At 43.9% G+C, this 19,400-nt stretch overlaps 1 protein-coding gene across 6 annotated transcripts in view; it reads left to right on the top strand.

Moving 5' to 3' along the window:
- Positions 1–19,400, top strand: part of KCNT1 (potassium sodium-activated channel subfamily T member 1) — a 192,998-nt gene that overhangs the window by 84,430 nt on the left and 89,168 nt on the right. For 3 of the 6 annotated variants that reach the window (XM_032767564.2, XM_032767566.2, XM_032767563.2), the window contains exon 2: positions 10,620–10,661. The exons of the other annotated variants lie outside the window; for them this stretch is intronic. In XM_032767564.2, the coding sequence (XP_032623455.1) occupies positions 10,620–10,661 (42 nt within the window). The remainder of the gene's footprint in view (positions 1–10,619; positions 10,662–19,400) is intronic. 6 annotated transcript variants of the gene reach the window in all.

Below are 19,400 nucleotides of genomic sequence, written 5' to 3'. Positions count from 1 at the left end.
AACTTCTGTGCAAAGAGGATCAAGATGTCTGGTGCTCTCTGTAACATCACAAAGACTAATTGACCCAGTGTATTTGCTTACTACAGGAAGGGAATTTGGGGAGATTAAACTTTCTGCTGACTTCTGTTTCTGATTATACATCATACAAAGACTAAAACTTCCCACAATAAACTAAGCAGTTCCAAGGAGAGGAGAAATTAGGGCCTGATCCCAAGAAGTGCCATTCCCCCTCAACTTCCATTGACTTCAGCATTCAATACCTCTCTGGATCAGGCCCATAGTTTTGAGCTAGATGAGCTTGAGCTGATTGGTTTGCCTGGTAAATCCTGCTCCAAAAAAGCTGTTCAGTCTGACTGACTTCCTGACCGACATGATTCCAACTCTGTCCATAAATGCCCTTTACTCAAGGACCCTAGTTTTTTTTCTTTGCCAGGTCTTGCGGTCTGGAGTTTCCTATTTATGACTTAATTTGTGTGTATTTTAGTCTGACAGCTCTTTGTCTACCTTGATATATCTTTGGAAAAGTGTGTCGCAGGAGAAGTTTTGATTAGCATGGGCAGGTGTGTGCATGGAACTTAATGATGAATGACTTTGTCTTTGCAGTAAATACGAAATTGGTGGCAGGACCTAATATACAGCTTCAGGCACTGCAGAACTTCCCCATTCAAATGGTATGTTTAAGCCCTGTTGATTTTAGGTGGCTACTGCAATGGGCTGCAAATGATTTATTGAATGAGACATTGGAGCGCTGTACTGTTATCCCAGTGCAGTCAGTGCACCATGAAGGATTGGTAGCCCTGGGGGGGATCACGGTTTAATTCTTGGCTAGCACTTACTGCTGCTGCCGCAGTTTTTCAGGAGGCGTTTGTTGGACAGCTACCTGTTGAGCTCCAACCTGGCAGTGGCCTGGAAACAGTGTGAGAAGAGCTGTGCCACGCTACGGGATTTTGCTACCCTGTTTCAGAAGTGACAGAGCCTCTGGTAATACAGCCATCAGCAGTGCCCCTGTGGCTTCCCCTTTACGTTTTGGAATGTGCTTTATTGAAGTCGTAGGGTCATCTGGAAATGGGCTGAAGTGGTGCCCCTGCAGTGCAGGATAGTGCTCCCTTTTCTCCCTCCAGCTCCAAATCAAGCATCATTACAATGAACTGTTTTCAATAGCTTTTGATTAAATGAAATCAGCTACTTAAATGCTACAGGCATTGTCAGAGACCTATATACAGCAAGTGCCTGTGTTATGTATTTGTATGGCATTTAGCACAGTGAGATTCTGGTCCAGGACGGGGGTTTTTAGGTGCTACCACAGCACAACTAATAAAAGACCAGCATAATATTAACCGCAGTGACACTAGACCAGGCAGAAAAGCACTAACATGCCTGCTTGATGCCCCTAAATTTCCAAAAACCAAGAATCAAACTAGCTTCGGATAGAATTCCTCTCCACTCGCTCCCTGCTAACAGCACAGACGAGGCTGAGAACTTGCTACATTTAATATTAAAATACAAAACCATTGTAAAAAGTTTGCAAGGAGGAGGGGAAGAGTTAGTGCTATGAAGAGAAGTGATTTCATGGTGTCAATATTTACCATTCAGTTACCTCTCAAATCTCCCCCCATTTCTCAGTTCTAGTCACCAGTTGAGCTGCTATCCTACTGTGAATCACAGAGCTGTGCACTTGCATTAATTTTTAATGTAAAGAAGTTGATGGCTGCTGCTGGCGATTCTGGGAATAGGGAAATAAGAGACTGACAAACCATTCCCCTTGATGGCAGAGGAGTTCAAATCCAGTTGCCAATCATAGGCCTGAGATTCTAGAGGCCACTGCACTCTGATAGGCCATTGCTGCTTTTTAGAGCCCATGTTCAGCAAAGCATTTAAGCGGGTGCTTAGCTTCAAGCGTGTACCTGATTTCTGCTAAAAATCAATGGGGCTTATGCATGTATTTAAAGTTAGGCACGTGCGTAAGTGCTTTTGTTATTCCAAGCAAAGCACAGATGGCATTAATGGTGGTGCTCTGAACGGAACCATTAACACTGAAAACGCTGAAGACCACGCTTAACAAAAGCAGCTATGTCAGCGCAACAAGTGTTTGCAGGTGTCTCCCTGTTTGTTTTCATTTCAGTGTCCGTTTGCATTCCAGCACCTGCCTTTCTGTGGTCCCAGCTTTCAGCAGTGCAAATGGCTTCCCTTTAGGTTCCCCATGATGTGAGGGTTAGATCATTACTCTGGTAACATACCCAGGGAAGGATGGAAGAGAGAAGATGATTTAATTCTACCCTGGCTGGACAGACCTTGCATCTGGGCACACAGGAACAGGTGGCATTACGCCACTCACTTCCTCCCTCCCCAGAGCAGATGGATGGGGAGGGTTGGGGATGGGCACAGAATTGTCTCCACCTGGCTTGTCTGCCAGAGTAGCTGAGCCAACATGGAGAGAATGGTGATTACTGCTGGCATCAGCCTCTAGAGCAGGGAGGAGACAGAGCAGGAGTTGTGACTTACACGGGTGTCTGAGGCTCAGTGCATCCCAGGGCTACTCCTGGGGTGATGCAGCTCACCCACCAAGCCTTGTTCAGGGCTGTACCTAAACACACGCTCTAGCTCCAAGCGTGCCACATCAGGGTATAGCATTTCTGGCAACTTTTTTCCGCTGTGGAAATATTGGGGCCCCTGAGTGTCTTGAGGGAAACAGATAAACCAGCCCACTTCTAACTGTCAGCAAGTGGAGTCACAGAGCTCAGTGTTCGTTGGCTTCCTGCCTCCCATCCTGGAAAGCACCAGCACTGTGCCTAGAGTGCCTGGAAAATCTCATGCCATTCAAAAAGTTCCTCAAGCATTGCCTGGTTCAATACGTTGGAATCAACCTGGGGATATGGCAGCAGTCTTGTGGAAAGATTAATTGCCTAGTTGCCCAGCAGCCAAAAAGCAAGACAGGAAGATCCATTTCCTACCAGAATAACCCTTCAGCAGCCCTGGGGTCTGCTACTCAAGGTCTTACACCATCTGTGGCTCATGGGCTATTAAAGCCTCTGCGTCCCTCGTCACCCAACAGAGTGGTTGTTGAGGATGTTAAATCAAGGGCACCATCCTATTGCATCAGGAATATCTGCCTTTAGAACAATTGATACAGCAGCATCTGTTGCCTTGACAGTGATTATTACTCATGTGATCAACATCACCACTGTTCATACCAGCAACTGTGACTCTCCAGCCACCAGAATTAATAGCTGTCACCATGGCTGGCACACATGGAGAGTCATGAAGGCTAAATTAAACCACAAGGGGGCACTTCTAGCATCCCTAGATTCCATTTAGCCTAAGAAGTTATTATCTTTCCCTTTGACTCACTTTTTTTATTTTAATGCAACATTCTATCTTTTTGTTGTTGAACCTAAACTGTGCCAGAGGGAATGGCTTGTAAAGCACAACTCAGCTACATTAGACCTCCCCCAAATCCCATTGTCATGTCTTCTCTTGTTATATTCTTTGATGGGTCTATCATGTGTTTGATATGGCTGTTCCATAGAGGGAATGGAATAAAGAACGTTTTCCAAGATTGATTGTCACACTGAGAATGATGAAAGGGGAACCAGCAGAGAACCGTGCACAGTCCTTGCTTTTGCACAGGCAAGAGATGTCTAAAAAATATCAACGAAACCCCCTCCACAGTCTTATGGATTTTTTCCTTCTTTCAGGAAAAAAACAATTGTCTATTTCTTTTCCTCTGTGAACTGATGAGAATGTAATTCTGCAAAGAGAATTAATTTTTCCCCTATAGCCTGAGTCACTGTATTGCAGACTCTCAGGCTGTGGTGGTGGGCTTGCAGGAGTTTAGAGCAGTAAAGGAGGGATGAAGTATCAGCGGGGTAGCTGTGCTAGTCTGTATCCACAAAAACAATGAGGAGTCCGGTGGCACCTTAAAGACTAACAGATTTATTTGGGCATAAGCTTTCGTGGGTATCGCCTCTCTGAGCCATGGAGGACCATATAGAGAAACCTTGTGCTATCAATTTCTCACGGATGTGAGCTCGATCCAAAACCTCCTGGAGTGGCACCGTCCGTTGGATCAGTCACAAAGAGACTCTTCTGGAGATGGAAGCTGAGTACCTTCTTGAAAGCAGTAAATATATAGAAAAATGGCCATTTTGCTAAGCACTGTATGTTCCAGGGACACTCCAGTAGCATGGGATACTGGAGCTTCCCCTTCATCAGAAACTCAAAGCACTGTCCGAACAGCAAACCCTGATGTCTTTTGCATTTCCTCCTCCCAAAGCCACCTCAGTACCTTCTTCCGGGATGCCCCTTATACCCAGAATGCCCTCCCCACTCCTACTCACTGGGACACTCACCTCTTCTCATTCAGATCCTGTCTAAAAACTCACTCCTGCTGGTCTCCTATCAGAAGTGAGTTAATTAACATACACGTGTGCATGTTATACAGTAACTGAGCCATCAAGATGTGCTCATAACTGAACTGAGTAACTGTCTAATGTTAGCACTTATAACCCTAGTTCTTTCCACACAGCCCTTCCTGGTCTTCTGTTTGTCACTCTCACTTGTATTGCATGTAATATTATAGTGTACGCTCTTCATAGCAGGGACCTAGCATGCTTCTGAATGCTGCAATGATCACAACTTGCAGTGAAAGAATGCCAACAGGAGAACGTACTTGCATTGTGGTGATCAGAAAGCAGAATGGTGCAAATTGACAGGATGTAAAATATAGACAGGAGAAGAAAAATGATGATGTTATCTGCCTTTAATCTCTCTTATTTTCTCCTAAGGAGGAGGAGTGAAAAAATTCATGACAGCATGGCTAACTGGCTGCTATTTCCCAGATATCTAAAACATACAGAATCACGTGATCTGTATAGAGCGCTCTTTAGTCTCGTCTACACTAGGGGGGAAATCGATCTGAGATACGCAACTTCAGCTACATGAATAGCATAGCTGAAGTCGAAGTATCTTAGATCGAGTTACCTACTGTCCTCACGGTGCTGGATCGATGTCAGCGGCTCCCCCTGTCGACTCTGCTACTGCCGTTCGCATTGGTGGAGTTCCGGAGTCGACAGGAGCTCATTCAGGGATCAATATATCACGTCTAGATGAGACGCAATATATCGATCCCCGAGAAATCGATTGCTACCCGCCAATATGGCCGGTAGTGAAGACGTACCCCTAGTGAGATCACTTCATGGGGAAAAAAATCCTTTCCCGTAGTAGCTGATGTAACCTCACAACATATGACAGAGCAGCTGGGAAACAGAATCAGGGTTAGAGCTGGATAAACTTCATCTCTTCTGGTACAAGTCATATGACATGAATCCACATCTCTGGGAGCTTTACTTTAAAACAGCATCTATAGGAAAGTTATAATGAGACTAAAACAATCCCTTAAGTCAGATTCGTGGTTCATATAGAGATTTTATTGCACCTAGATCTAGAAACATCCCCTTGTGGTTTAATTTAACCTTAATAAGGCGGTTGCCATGTTAACAAGGCCATGCGAGGAGTCCGACAGTGGCTGTCAGGATGCTGGTATTACTGAGCCATATCCTGGACACGAGCAAACAGGAGACATAGGTCTGGCTCTGAATGTATTACCCCGAGATTAAGGTGTATATTCTAACTCCATCTCATTGCTGTGATTTGTGTGTGCTGTGCTGGAACAAAGTATTAGTACAGTTAGATATGCATAAAGAGGATGACTTGACATGTCTCTCAAATTCCTTTTCATGCTGTGCTCGTATGGGACACTTGAATTATTTTGTATCCTCATTTAGGGTCACTAATGAGTGTTGACACCAGCTGCAGGCTTTATTCGCTCTGTTGTAAGTGACTATAACGCCCAATAATTATGCACAGCAGTTTAGCTCGGCTCGGAACATTCTCATCGCTGGGTTTGAAGGGCCTGGGTTCAAGGGCTCTGCAAGGAACTGAGCTCATTCCCACTGCCACCTGCTGAGATGCTGCACCACCTTTGAATGAGGTACTAAAAAGGAGTCCTCTCTACCTACCTCTGGCTACCATCTAGGAGGAGTCAACCTAGGATTCCTGCTGAGCCAATTCTCTCTGAATCATGAAGATTCTTATGCCCAAGAGTAAGGGAGAGCCATGGTGTGGAGACAAAGGCTTGGTTCCAGTCCACAGAGAGTCTGGGATGCCACTTTAGCAAGGGTCAGTCCTACAGCCTACTGGTCTGTGTTCTGAACTGATGCCATAGCCATTCCATGGCAGACAAAGCAGTGAGCTTTCACTAAGGTTTTATAGATCCTGGTCATCTGAACATCCCACTGCCTTAGGCACTGGTTAGTCCTCATTTGCATGTTCCCAAGACTCTAGTGGGTTGCAGTCACATTGGGCTCAATGGGACATTAGCTGTTTGTGCATGAGATAAAAGGACTCTGGTATTAGGTGATGGTAAACAATGTCCATATGTTGCTGGAAGGAAATGATGTAGAAAGTTTTCAGTGGAGCAGAGCCCATAAATGGTATGTAATCTTATTGGATGGAATTGTAATCAGGGTCCTGTATTTCTGGGGTGAAGTGGCAAGATTCAGTTGACAAAAATGGAAGAATGCAAAGATCAGTGAATGGAATATGCAAGTATCTTTTATCAGGCATGATCCATGCATGTTCTTTGCATGTGTGACTCTTTCTCTTTTGCCTGTAGGAGCAGGGTCCTTGGCCTGCTGCACTGAGCCCAATGGGCTGTCTGTTCTTTTGCTGGCAAATAACACACACAATGCTACCTGTAAAATAGTTTTAGTCCTTGCAAAACCTTGTTTGAATTTGTCTAACAGAGAAGTGGCTACTTGGGCTCTGGGCAGGAGAAATGCTGACCCTTCCTGGCTAATGCACTTAAGTAATAAATAGTTCACATAGGTGGAGTTTTGCAAGGTACTCATCTTACTAAGAGGCTGGATGCCGAAACACAAACAGCTAATTCAGCCATCAGTGAGAGTCAAGGTGAGTGAGGTAATAGCTTTTAGTGGACCAACTTCTGTTGGTGAGAGAGACAAGCTTTCGAGCCATGCAGAGCTCTTCTTCAGGTCTGGGACAAGGCTAGAAACTGCTTGTCCAGCACTTTGTATACGTGGTCACAACAGAGACGATCTCCAGATAAAATCGTCTGTTGTTTTGTGTAATTTTGCTTGCTTAAGCCTAGGGGGAAGAACTTGGAACCAGGCATTGCCAGGAGAAAGAGGAGGTGGTGGGGCCGGGAGGTAATTTCTGTCCACACCAGCTGTGAGCTAGTGCTGTGTATCACAAGAAATGCATGAAGCAACAGATGGATCATTCAACCAACAATGGCAGCTACTGCCTAACAGAGGGCTTGTCTGCGTGTACGGCGCTGCAGCGCTTACTGAAGACGCTACCTGCGCTGACACGACAGCTTCTCCCGTCGGCGTAGTTAATCCACCTCCCCAGGGGACAGTAACTATGTCAGCGAGAGAAGGCCTCCCATCAACATAGCTCCATCTCCAATGGGGGTTAGGCTGGTATAACTGTAGTTCTCATGGGTCTGGATTTTCTACACCCCGGAGCAACACAGTTATTCTGACAGACATTGGTAGTGAAGCCCAAGCCAGAGGCTCAGTGGCTTCTGGTAATACACAAACACTGACGTGCTTACTCCTTTATCCACAAACAATCCTTGTGTATTTTGAGCTTGATCCATGTGTGGTTTGCGCATTTGGCATGAGGACTTGCAATCCTCTGAAGGGCACTGGTCCATTTAAAATACAGGTTAGAGTCGAATAGAGCAGTGCTGGTGCTCAATGCGCTCTGTTCTACTTACCCAAACGCTACTGCGCATACTACAAAAAGGGAACCCCAGTGTAGTGTCTGGCCCCTGCTGGGAATTGCAGGATGCGTCTGGCCCCTGTCATGTGAGAGGGAGAGCTGGTTGAAATTGTTTTGAAATTTTTCCTTGTGAAATTTTCATGAAAACAAATTCGCAGGTTCTTTACCAGCATACAGAGTGACTGAAATATTTTGAACTTTCGACAGGAATGTTGAGTTTTCCTTGGCATTTTCTAGCCAGCTCCAGTGACTCGGCTGGTAGCCCTTACCCAATCAGGGGTCTGTATCCACCAACACTTATCCCAGGGGTCTCAGCTCTGCTTTGCTTACTCAAGACTTTCTTCACTCTCTCTCCCTGGGACTCATCTGGCCCCCATTACTGTGGTACCTGAGCACCTCACAATCTTTGATGGGCTTATGTTCTCAACATCCCTGTGGAGGATTGCTTATCCTCATTTTACAGATGGGGAACTGAAGCACGGAGAGACGAAGGGCTTGTCTCTATGAACAGCATGGGGCAAGTTGGGGTGAAAATCTACCTCACACTAGCCTGCCAAGCTGGGGGGGACCCCTCACTGTCTGGGGGTACCCCACTGCTACACACACACAGCTCCCTAGTGCCCTTTGAAATGGGGACGATCCGAGTGCACTAGGGAACAGGCCGTTTGTGGGAGGCTGGTGTGAGGTAGGCTTACACCCCAGCTTGCCACACACTAACTATACAGACAAGCCCAAAGTGCCTTGCCTAGGTTAACGCAGGAAGTCTGAGACAGAGCAGAGAATTGAACTGGGGTCCCCCAGGCCCAAGTTGGTACCCGGATCAAAGAGACCATCCCTCCTCTCTCACTCGTACCACTCTGCCAGGGACTTCAATAAGGACTACAGGTCCCGGCCCTTTCACTCACCTCGTTCGGGCTACAGCCATGTGAGATGTGTCTCTTTCAAAGGGAATTAAGCCAGTGAAATTTTACCCTGATCCCACAGTCCTTACTGGAATTAATGATCATTTAGCCAGAGTGAATTCCATTCTCTCCCACACATGCACCTAGGGAATGCAGAGGAAATGGACAGCAGCTTATGGGGAGAGTCATCCCAGCCCTGTTTAACAGCAGGTGAGGTGTTTAACATGGGAGAAGTGTTGTGTGGGGACTGGATTATTGGGGGAGTCCCCCAGTTATGCTAATGGAAGCCCATCATGGAGTCTTTCCTGCAGATCTCCTCTTTACTTTTGCACCTCTCCTTGGCACCTGTGTATGCGAAGTTCAGCTAGTGGACTATTTGAATTTGAGTTATTCTCCTTGAGGGAGTTTGTGTTCCCAGGAGCCAGTGGTGGAGTAAAAGGCCATAGTGTGAGCTACACAGGACCATGTCCAAAGGGATCTGGGGAGCTGACTCTTGCCTGGGTTCTGTGGCAAACAAAATGGCCCCAACGGCAGCAATCTTAATCTTTGCTACGTAGAGTAAGTCCTCAGCAGCGTAAGATAGTTTGTCAATTTTAATGGTCCTCAGCTTTTCATGAGAAGTATTAATTAAACAAAACCAGACCAGTTTTTAAGTCCTTGTGGCAACTGATTGATTATGGTGTTTTGCTTCACAAATGCTTTAGGGGGCTGGTCCAGTTTCAGCATCCCTGATTGTACCAAGCAGCATCTTGATTAAACTAATGGCCAAGGGGTGGCAGCCCAGAAAGTGCGGAGACAGCACAATGGTCTGAACGACCTCTGGAGCCAAATTTAGCTTGGCTTTGGGTTTTATGAAGGCACCTAGACTGGTGTGGATATAAAGGCTCTGGAGAAAACAGGGTCTCCAGGCAAAGAGCCCAATGCAGGCTGCAGCGTTGTAGCTGTGGTGACCTAGAGAGCTGGCTGCTGGTTTTCCAGCTGAAGAAGCAGTTGTGTGGATCTACCTACAGATTAAAGATAATGCGGACTCATATTAATGTAGCAGAGCCTTCTGGTCTGTGACTATTTATAGTGCCCTACAGTGCTGAGGAATAGGAGCTGTTGGTGGAGCTGGATTCTGAACAGAACCAAGATGCTTAGCCATTAGAAAAAGAGAGATGAGTACCTGAAAAGTGGCACAGGTAGTGCTTAGCACACTTTGGAAATGTACAGTACAAGAGCATTCAAATCCCTTGAAAGCTGTTTGGAACTCAATGTTTCCTTTGACTCCTACTCTCTCTTGCATGTTCCTTATGTTCTTACCCCATCTCCTCTTTTGTCATTAGTGCCATTAATACCCCCCCTCATTGTTCTTCTTTGTTCTGTTACTTGTCTATCTTCCTTTTGTCTAATGCACAGCGAATGTAAAATAAAAACACATGCATTCAGGATCAGTCTGGTGTGTAACCCATGAGAAACACCAAAAAGGGCAGAGTTATTCCCAATAAATGTGACACTATATTAAAACAGTGCAGCAATATAATTTGCAACAAATATAACATTTTATTTTTTTCATGTGTAGGTATATAGTATAGCTGGGGCTTTTTTTTAAAAAAAAGTAAACACAGACCCCAAAAATCTTGTTACATAATATTGTTTGATGTCTAACATCCAATACACAGTAAATAGAATGTTGATCAGGATATTAACAGACACATGGCCAAATTCTACCCCAGATACCTGCATGTAGCTCCGCTGATCTTGATAGCATATTTTTGAATTTGGCCCATTATAATGATTGGTTTTGTCTGTTTTATGTTAGTTTCCTTTAACAGGTCTGTATTCCTCAGCCCTGTCCATTCCCCCGGTAACCTTTATGGTATAGTTGATGTTTGTCTCATTTGTTATGATGCTTTTACTCTGTGTCCCTAGGCCACATACAGAAGATTTCAGTATGGATTCCTCACTTTCACAGTAAGTTTGCAGCTGCATGAATTGCATGAGTTTCTTGGCCATGCAGGAGCTGTGTTTAAGAAACCTGAAGTTTTAGTCTCCTTTTCATGTGTACCTTTCTCTCCCCTTAATATTACTGGGAATTTGACGTGAACATTGACTGGACACTAAGCCACCCAAAACAGGACTTCTCTTTGCCCTCAACTGCCAATGCTTTGCGTTCTCGCACAACGGACCCTATGCTGTTTCACGTAATGAAAATATACAAATAGAAAAGAAATGGATGATGTGGTTTTCCTTGTGACTCGTGTCTGCACATTCTTTGCTCAATCAAGTGGTTATGGCAATAGCTACTGCATGCAACAATGGTCAGTTTTCATTTTAGCAGCCTGTAATGGATTATTCTGCTTTTAATAGAGTTGAAAGGCTTGATTTATTTCTGATAATTGCCCAGAAACAAAGATATTCAAAACCTCTTGAAGTTAAAGTAGTTCACACAATGGTGGATGATGAGTCTTTGTGCTCCAAGGACATTTGAGTTTCTTCTTTGGGGGCAAAAAGTAACATCTTTGGAACAAATTGGTGATTATCTATAAGGGAATAGATCCACACTCCGACTTGAATTATAACAATCTGGATTCATCAGCAGTAGCAATTATAGGAGCAGGCTCCCAAGTGTCAGTCTGTACTGTTTCAAAATAAATAATCAAAAATCCCACAACATATTATCCACTCATTTATTTTCTTTCTGCTTTTAAAATTAAGAATACATTATTCAGCTCCCAAGCAGTAAATAAAATAAAATCAATATTGTGAAACACACTCGCATATTGCTACTGCTTGCTGATAGGGTGTTGGAATTATTATTATTATTAATAATAAATAATGCTAGATACCACCATGACACCAGTTTAATCATAAATTCATTTTATTAAATCCAAAGGCTGAATGGCCAATAGGCAGCTGCTCCGACTCTGCCTTAAGCACCTAAACAATTATCACACCCATACAATACCATGCATTGATAGGTATTGGGCAGGTACTTTCAACAGAACTAGGCCCAAGGAGCTCATACTCATCTTGGCATCTCCAAATGGACGGGCAGACGCTAGCAACAAAGGTCCTTTGAGTGTCCACCTTTTTACACCTTATTTATGGGAACCTACGTGGCCGTGGTCACCACTTCTTGAATCCCTTTCTTTGCTAAAATCAGAATCATCCTTGATAACTGGGGCCTCTTCTTCAAGGACTTTCCTCCTATTTTATCAGCCAGTATTTCCAATCAGGCAAACCATCTTTCAAGACCTTTCCACAACTGAGTTATTTGCACTTTACACAGGCTGCAAAGCGTATCTACCTTTTAGTCAAGCTAATTTAACCCTTTGGGTATATTTATCTCATCCTATTTGGGGACTGAATAGGTTTTTTGGTAAAAAGTTGAAACTCTATTTTCAAGACTGATCCTGTGGAGTAACTATACTTGTCCTGATATTGGGTTTTATTGCTGTTTTGTAGTGTACAGAAATATTATTTTTCTCCATCTATAGACTAGATTATTGTGCAGAATCACAGTGTTCTGACCAAATTCCTCTTGTGTTTTGCTCCCCGAAGTACCACCTGCAATAGCAATTGGATACTTCACTTCCTGTCCAGAACTGTTGCTATGTGTTGCATCCCTGCCTGGTGCAGAGAAGTTTGTTAGGACAAACAGCACAATATTGGTGACTGATGTAATTATAACCCCAAGGAAACAAATATTTTGGCATGTAAGGGACTTTATTATATATAGAGTGACTTTTTCTAATGGAAGCTGCCTTTGAAATGCTTTGAAAGATGCAGAAATGTGATTGCATTGTATACAGTTGGTAAAAAAGGGAATATAGCAGAGAGTAAAACATGGCTGGTGGCAGTTATGACTGTCTAAATGCATTAAATTTTGAAATGAGGGGTAATATTTTTTGAGATGAGCGTGAGCTGTTTGTGAACCGAGGGCCTCGCAGTAATGAAACTATTTTGCCATTCTCATCAGAAAGGAAATTCATCTCCTGTAACTGAAAATGTCAAACACATTGAATATCGTTTACTTTCCTTAAAAGACGTTTACTTTGTGAGCCTGACTACAGCAGCTGCTGTGCTCTCATGACTAAATCTATGCAAGTATTTCATGTGACTGTACCAAGCTTAAAGAGACGCTGAATGTAACACTAGGGGCCAAATCCTGCTGAGTGCTGAAGACTAAGGATGAAACTTACCTGTGGGCAAAAAGTTAGTACAAGGCTCATGTATTGATTAAGTCCTTTGCTGAATATCCACAACTTGCAATGAAGTCAAAATCAGGTCACAAGAATTCGGTGTCATTTCTGTGCCACTTTACTGGGCAAGGGTGAGACTGCTGATGTCTGTGGCTCTTTGGTTGAAATTCCTGTAATGAGATCCAGGAACACATCAGACATACCCTTCTCCAAACTCACGTCTAGGCAGCATTATTAATTGACAGTCTCCTGTTGTAAACTCCCTACTCCTTCCATTCCACATGGTACCGATTTCACAATGTCATTTGTTTTTGTGGTGTGAATGGTTCCTTTATAGCTAACTGTTGGTACTGCGGTAGCACACAGGAGCCAGCACCCTATGGTGCGAGGTGCTGTACAAACAGAACAAAAGGATAGTCCCTGCTCCAAGAGCTTGCAGTCTAAACTTTTATCTTTATTATACAGAAGAAGCACTTTAAGAGTAACAAGTTATATCCTCAACAAAGCCTAAATTCAAATCTATAGCTTTTCCTTGCTGTAGGAAACCGGACACAAGTATATGGTCACTTATCAATGTCTGCAGTGGGTATTTCCAAAGGCATCCTGCAATATTAATTATATCCACAGTTTTCAGTGGTATTTACAAAAGTTGAAGCATTTCCCATGTCTCAATCAAACTGACATTCTAACGTAGATGCTATTTGCCATTAACGAAGCTTGTGCATGCTCAAAAATATTCCAGGAAACTGCATAGGAGTTCTCTTTGTAAAACTTTCTGTATGGATTTAATTAAATCTCTCTCGCTTGTATGTTGTGCCTTGCTCAGAAGATGCTCAGATACCATGGGGGTGGGTGACCTTATAAAAACTTAGGTAGATGGGCCATTGTGTTGGAGTCCAATGAGACCTTGAAGTGAGGTCCCTTCTGCCTTTCCAGGTGGAAATAGCTGGTCCCCTCCGAAGGGTTTTTTCCAAGAAGAGTAACCCTGATTTCTGGCAAACATTCTCTTCCTTTACTAAAAAGTGTTCAATGGCCAAAGCTATGTGTGATGAATTTCTGAATGTATAACAACATCTTCATTGTTCTCAGCCAGTGCTTGGCCTATAACTGATTTATTACTTTGTAAATGCTTTGGAATATTGAGCACATGCGAGTCAATGTAGAAAATCAAAATCTTCTGCTTAGTACTACTGGTTTACATTGATTTGATCATCTAATAGCCTTTGATCTCTTGGTTCACAGAGATTTGCTTTTTCCTCTGAAGTACTGCAGAACTCCCGGGCATTTTCCAAAACCGAATTATTCATCATGCTAGATGGCTGGAGCCATCATTGGATTTAGGAAAAAAAATCTAAAGGGCGTTATCTGAGAAAATGAAAGGAACACTACTTTCAGACTCTTCAGGCAGAGCTGCACCAATGCTGTCAGTTATGAGGCTCAGGAGGTTTGAAGTTTAAAGGAGCAATTTCTGCTCCCTGAGCACCCCCTCCAAAAGTCTCTTCCTCTCCTCCCCCTAAAATCCCCCCTGTAGAATAATCACTTAACAAAAGGCATTTTTATAGCCTTGTAGCTTTCTTTATAGTAAGATTCTGCCCACAAGCAGCCTATAGATGCAACAGAACAATGAAGGCTAGTTAATGAATCATGCCAATGTTGTTTCTTTAAACTAACTGGATTTGATATTGGCCAGTATGCACCGATCTTTTTTCTTGTGCAGAAGAGGAGCAAATACCAATTGCAACCGATTAGTAGAGGGGGGCACTTCTGCAGACTATAGAATGGAATATATGTGCACAAATAAGACAACCACCCTCTTTCCAAATGCTTTTGTTGTTCTGTGCATACTTCTAACACTTCCCATAACAGTTGCTACTCCAAGCTGAAGTTAATAAAAACACATCTACACTCCACAATGACACAGGAGTGGCTGGTCGACCTTGCAACCATGTCAATAGAGCATGACCTGGCCCAGACTGTGGACCTTCAGGAAGCAGTTCAAATCTTTGCAACCAAGAAGGCATGGAAAGCAGAACATTGATTATTCAAACAGATTAAAATTCCAGTGTTTACTATGCAGACAAGAAAAGTTACATTTGCTGTTTAGGCGTTTGAAAGTTAAGTGTAACTTAAAATTTTTGAACAAGGCATTTTAAGTTGTTAGTTCTCCTTTATTGGGGTAGGTAGCAGAGCCATACCATGAGAGCAGTAGAACAGGAAGAAGGCAGAATTGAGACCTTTCAAAGTTTTGGCCCAAGCAAAGGGGCATGGGGATGTCATTTGAGCTCCTCGCCTCAGGTGCCAAAATCTTGTGGGACGGCCCTGGGAGTTAGTGATAGTACTTGTATGGTTGCCATTATTGGAGTGTCTGAGCGCCTCACAACCTTTATTGTGTTTCTCCTCGCAAGGCCCTGTGGGATTGGGAAGTGCCGTTAGCTCTATTGTACAGATACAGTAACTTCAATGGGGCTGTTTGTGTGAGTGAGGACTGCTCATGTGAATTGGTTTACAGGGTCAGGTCCTTGTATTTCTCCTTGATGGCTCCTATGGTCTTCAAGGGGGGGCATAGTGAAGCCAGGTAAGGCAGCATTCTGCTGCCTCCAGATACCAAGGCTGATTGTATTCCTGACACAGGGGAGGGCACGTGGGCTGCTGAATGGGGTGCTGGGCTGGGCTCAGGAGACCTGGGTTCTGTTCCTCACTTTGCCAGTGATGTGATGGGGAGCAAATCACTCCCTTCTCTGGGACTGTTTCCTCTGCTAGTCCTTGGGAATTTAGATTTTAAACTCATTGGAGCAGAGGCTGTCTCTGGTTATAGAACTGTACAGCTCCAAGCACAGTGGGACTCTCATCTTGGTTGGGTCCTGTAGGTGCTACCATAATACACCCAATGAAAAAGTACCCTATGTCCCGCTGCTCCTGTCAGTTTGCCCTTTAATTTTTTTTCAGTGACACTTGATTTGAAGCTGTACCATAATGAGCTGATGTAATTTCATTGAAGCACATAGCCTCCTCTATTGCAATAATTGTTCAATTACTGCTTATTTAAAGTGTGGGCAGTCTGCAACAGTGTTTTAAGCTTTGGCAAGCTCCCAGGTTTGAAGGCTTTTTTTTTCTTTTGAGTCTGAAAATGTGGATTTGGAAAGGCTTGTTTAACAAAAGACTCTGAAGGTGGGGATTGCGTGGGCTTGTGCGTCTGTCTGTCTTCCCCCTTACACTCCGTTCCCTCTGGATTAATGTCTCTTGTTCTCAATTTCCCAGCTTGTCCTCCTCCCATCGTACATCTTGGCATAAGGCTTGGCTTAGTTGGCTCTGTTCCTGGCAATCCCCGTGTGGGTTCTGAACGTTTCAGCTTACGTCTTGTGCCTGTCCTCCTGCTTTTTCTCCTATCTCTGTATGGTCTTTCTCCCTTCTTGTTCTGCTATGGATGGTGTAATAAAACTGCCTACAATTGCACTTAGCCAATCTGTGACTGCTAGTAGCCAATATTTCCAAGTCAGTGTCTTGGCTAGGAGCTTACATCCCAAAAATCACTGCTGTAGTTGATGCTCACTGGCATTTTCCATGGCTGCCTCCACTGAAGTGAACTAGTAAATGTGCCTGGAGAAGGTCAAGGCAAGCTTCTCTACAGAGTGTTAGTGGTGGGATGGGACCTCAGGTGACAGGCTGCCAAACCAGGGCCTTGCACAAGCATAAAAAACACATGATCTTTCTCAGAATGTTTCATGTTTTCCCTTTTGAATTAGGCTGCCAGTGCTAGGGGAACATACCTGCTTAGGCTGGAAGAATCTGATCCCAGACGGAGTCTCAGACGCCTGAGGTTTCTGTCTTTCTTTGGCCCCCTGTTGTTAAACTGGGATTACGAGGCCACTGCTTAGCAGTGAGAGGATCAGATATAAAGTACCAGCTGCTCTATTAGAGTTGGAGCATTGGGATGATGTTGGGCTTCGTGGAGGGTTATACTGACACTTGATAGGGCCGCTGCTGTTGGAGATGGATGTGCCAGCCATGGCCAGCTCTCTAATGGAGCTCTGTGGGGTAGGTTGAGCTGCCTCTTTTGGGAAATGACACTCGGTCTGACCCGCTTTCTGCTCCATCCTTGTTTCCACCTAAAATAACCTGGGTTTACTCATAAAATCACCTTTTAGAAGGCACAAATCCCTTCCTAACCTGGGAATCATTTGCCTGGAAGAGGAATTTCCCCTGACATTTACAAACCATTATAAACCTTTGCTTGTTAAAGAAAGCTGTAGCTGCCACCCATCACATATCAGACAATAACAGATTAAGCTACACTTGCCAGGTTTTGCAGTATTTACATTTTAGAACTGGGTGATTGCTGCTTGGCTTTGACTAACAATGACCCAAGTCACAGGATTGCAAGCTGTTGCTTTGCAGCAGGGTGTAGGTAATATCGAGAAGCTGCCATGCAGCTTTATGCTTGATGGCCCCATTTCATTACAACCAGCTCTCTGTTTTGGTCTGTAGTTGCCAGCTTGAGGCTAGGCTTACATTACGTGTGCATAGTGTGCAACAAGTGCATTGCTAAGCCTCAGCGTACACAGCGAGCAGCTCACCTACTGAATGCAAACAGCACAATTATTTTACAGGTAAAACAGAGAAACAAAGCTGGTATATATCCAGGGAACAAATTTCAATCATGTGAAGAAACAATAATAAAACCATTTAAATAATGGTTAAGCTGCAGTGTGCTGGAGCCCTCTTAGACCAAGGGAATGGAGAACCTGTCATATGAAAGGAGACTGGAAGATCAAAGGATGAGAGCAGATATGATTGCTCTCTTGTCTCTCTATACATACATGGGGAAAGGAGGAAAGGTCGATGGATGGGTGGGTGGGTGGGTGGAACAGGGTGGATGGATGGAACGGGATGGAATGGGATGAATGGATGGATGGATGGAATGGGGTNGGGTGGGTGGGGAGCTATTGAAGCTAAAGTGGGATGTTGGCACAAGAACAAATGAGATAAACTGGCCATGAGTAAATTTAGACTGGAAATCAGAAGGTTTCTAACCAGCAGAGGATTGAGGTTCTGGAATAGGCTCTCAGTAGAAGTGGGGGCAAGAAACCTGACTGGTTTAGGGTGGAGCTTGATGAGTTTTAGAACTGGGTGATATGCCAGGGTTGCCTGTGATAGCAGATGACTGGACTCAGTGCCCCAGGAGAGCCCTTCCAGTCCCAAGTCCCATGTTCCCACACACTCACAAAGGCTCATGCAGCTCTGCTCCCCCTTTCGGGTTGGTGAACTAACAGCACAGTTGCCAGATTCATGGTGCTGCTAATACCAGAGGATGACAGTGGTGAGATAATGGGATGATTTGTTGCAGAAAGATGTTGTGTGAGCTGCTAGTTTGTGTTGTGATTAAACAGCCCTGGGTATATGAAGAAGTGTTTAAACTAGAGAGAGGACAATTTCAGTGTTTGCCAAATTGGGAGGGGGAAAAAGAGTTTTTTAAGGTACAATAATGATTCTCTGCATTTCCCTCTCAAAAATGGCAGGGAACTATACAAATATTTATTAAGCCTCACAATTCCCAGTGACATAACTTCTCTGTAAAAGGGGGATAAAGTGACTTGTCCAAGGTAACACAGGACTGTGGCAGAGCCAGATCTCCTGAGTTCCAGTTCTGTGTTTTACACTCAACACCCTCTTGCCTCCTCTGAGAGTATTATAAAAATTGAATTTAGAAAACGTCATAAACTAGGAATTAAATGAATCCCATTGCAGCTCCATTGGTTTTCTAGGAATGAATTTCCCCTTGTCTTTTTAAAAAGCATCTGGCTGGCAGCAGTATCCAAGGCGAGCTGGCACTATATTAACCCCACTGTGTTGATTGGTCAGTAGTTTTTGGAGCCTTCTAGGTTTTCAAAACACCCCCAGCTGTCATTGCAGTAAAGGAATCTGAGGAGAGTTGTGCTGTGCAGATCTGCCAGTCGGTCGTGGTGCAGGGCCTTCGGTGGGACGAGTTTGTAAGCAGATTTTCCAGTTGAAATATCCATGTAAGTCTCAAGGAAATAAAAAATTCTGGATCTCATGTTTTTGCTGGAACTGTGCATCTTCTTCTTAACCCTCTCTTTCCCATCTCACCTGGGGGAGCTCTGCTGGGTAGCTTTGTGTGCTGTGTCCTGCTGTTGTTTGTGTTGCATATTCATTTGTATTAACTTTTCAGCCTCGTTTTTTTCTTAGCTAAGAGGGCTACATTTTGTTTGTTTCACCTTCTCCTGGAGTATCTAGGTATGATACAGTTATAATGCAGAAATATGAAATTGCTTATTTTTCCTAGCTATCCAAACAGCTCCTTTTTAGTTCCTGAGATTGGAGCCATGCTCATTTTTAGCTTGTGTTCTGTACTTGTTAGGATAAGTAAATGTCTTTGTTGGAAGCTCATCTTCGTGGAACAAATTACCTGTGATCCTAGATTAGTAAAGTACAAAAAAAAAGAAAAGAGAAGAAAGCAACCCTGTACTACGAAAATGAAATTGCTCAGGCA

The sequence above is a fragment of the Chelonoidis abingdonii genome, chromosome 24 (assembly GCF_003597395.2).
Source record: "Chelonoidis abingdonii isolate Lonesome George chromosome 24, CheloAbing_2.0, whole genome shotgun sequence".
Taxonomy (NCBI): Eukaryota; Metazoa; Chordata; order Testudines; family Testudinidae; genus Chelonoidis; species Chelonoidis abingdonii.
The sequence above is the reverse complement of the archived record's forward strand: the minus strand, read 5'-3'. Positions and strand labels throughout refer to the sequence as shown.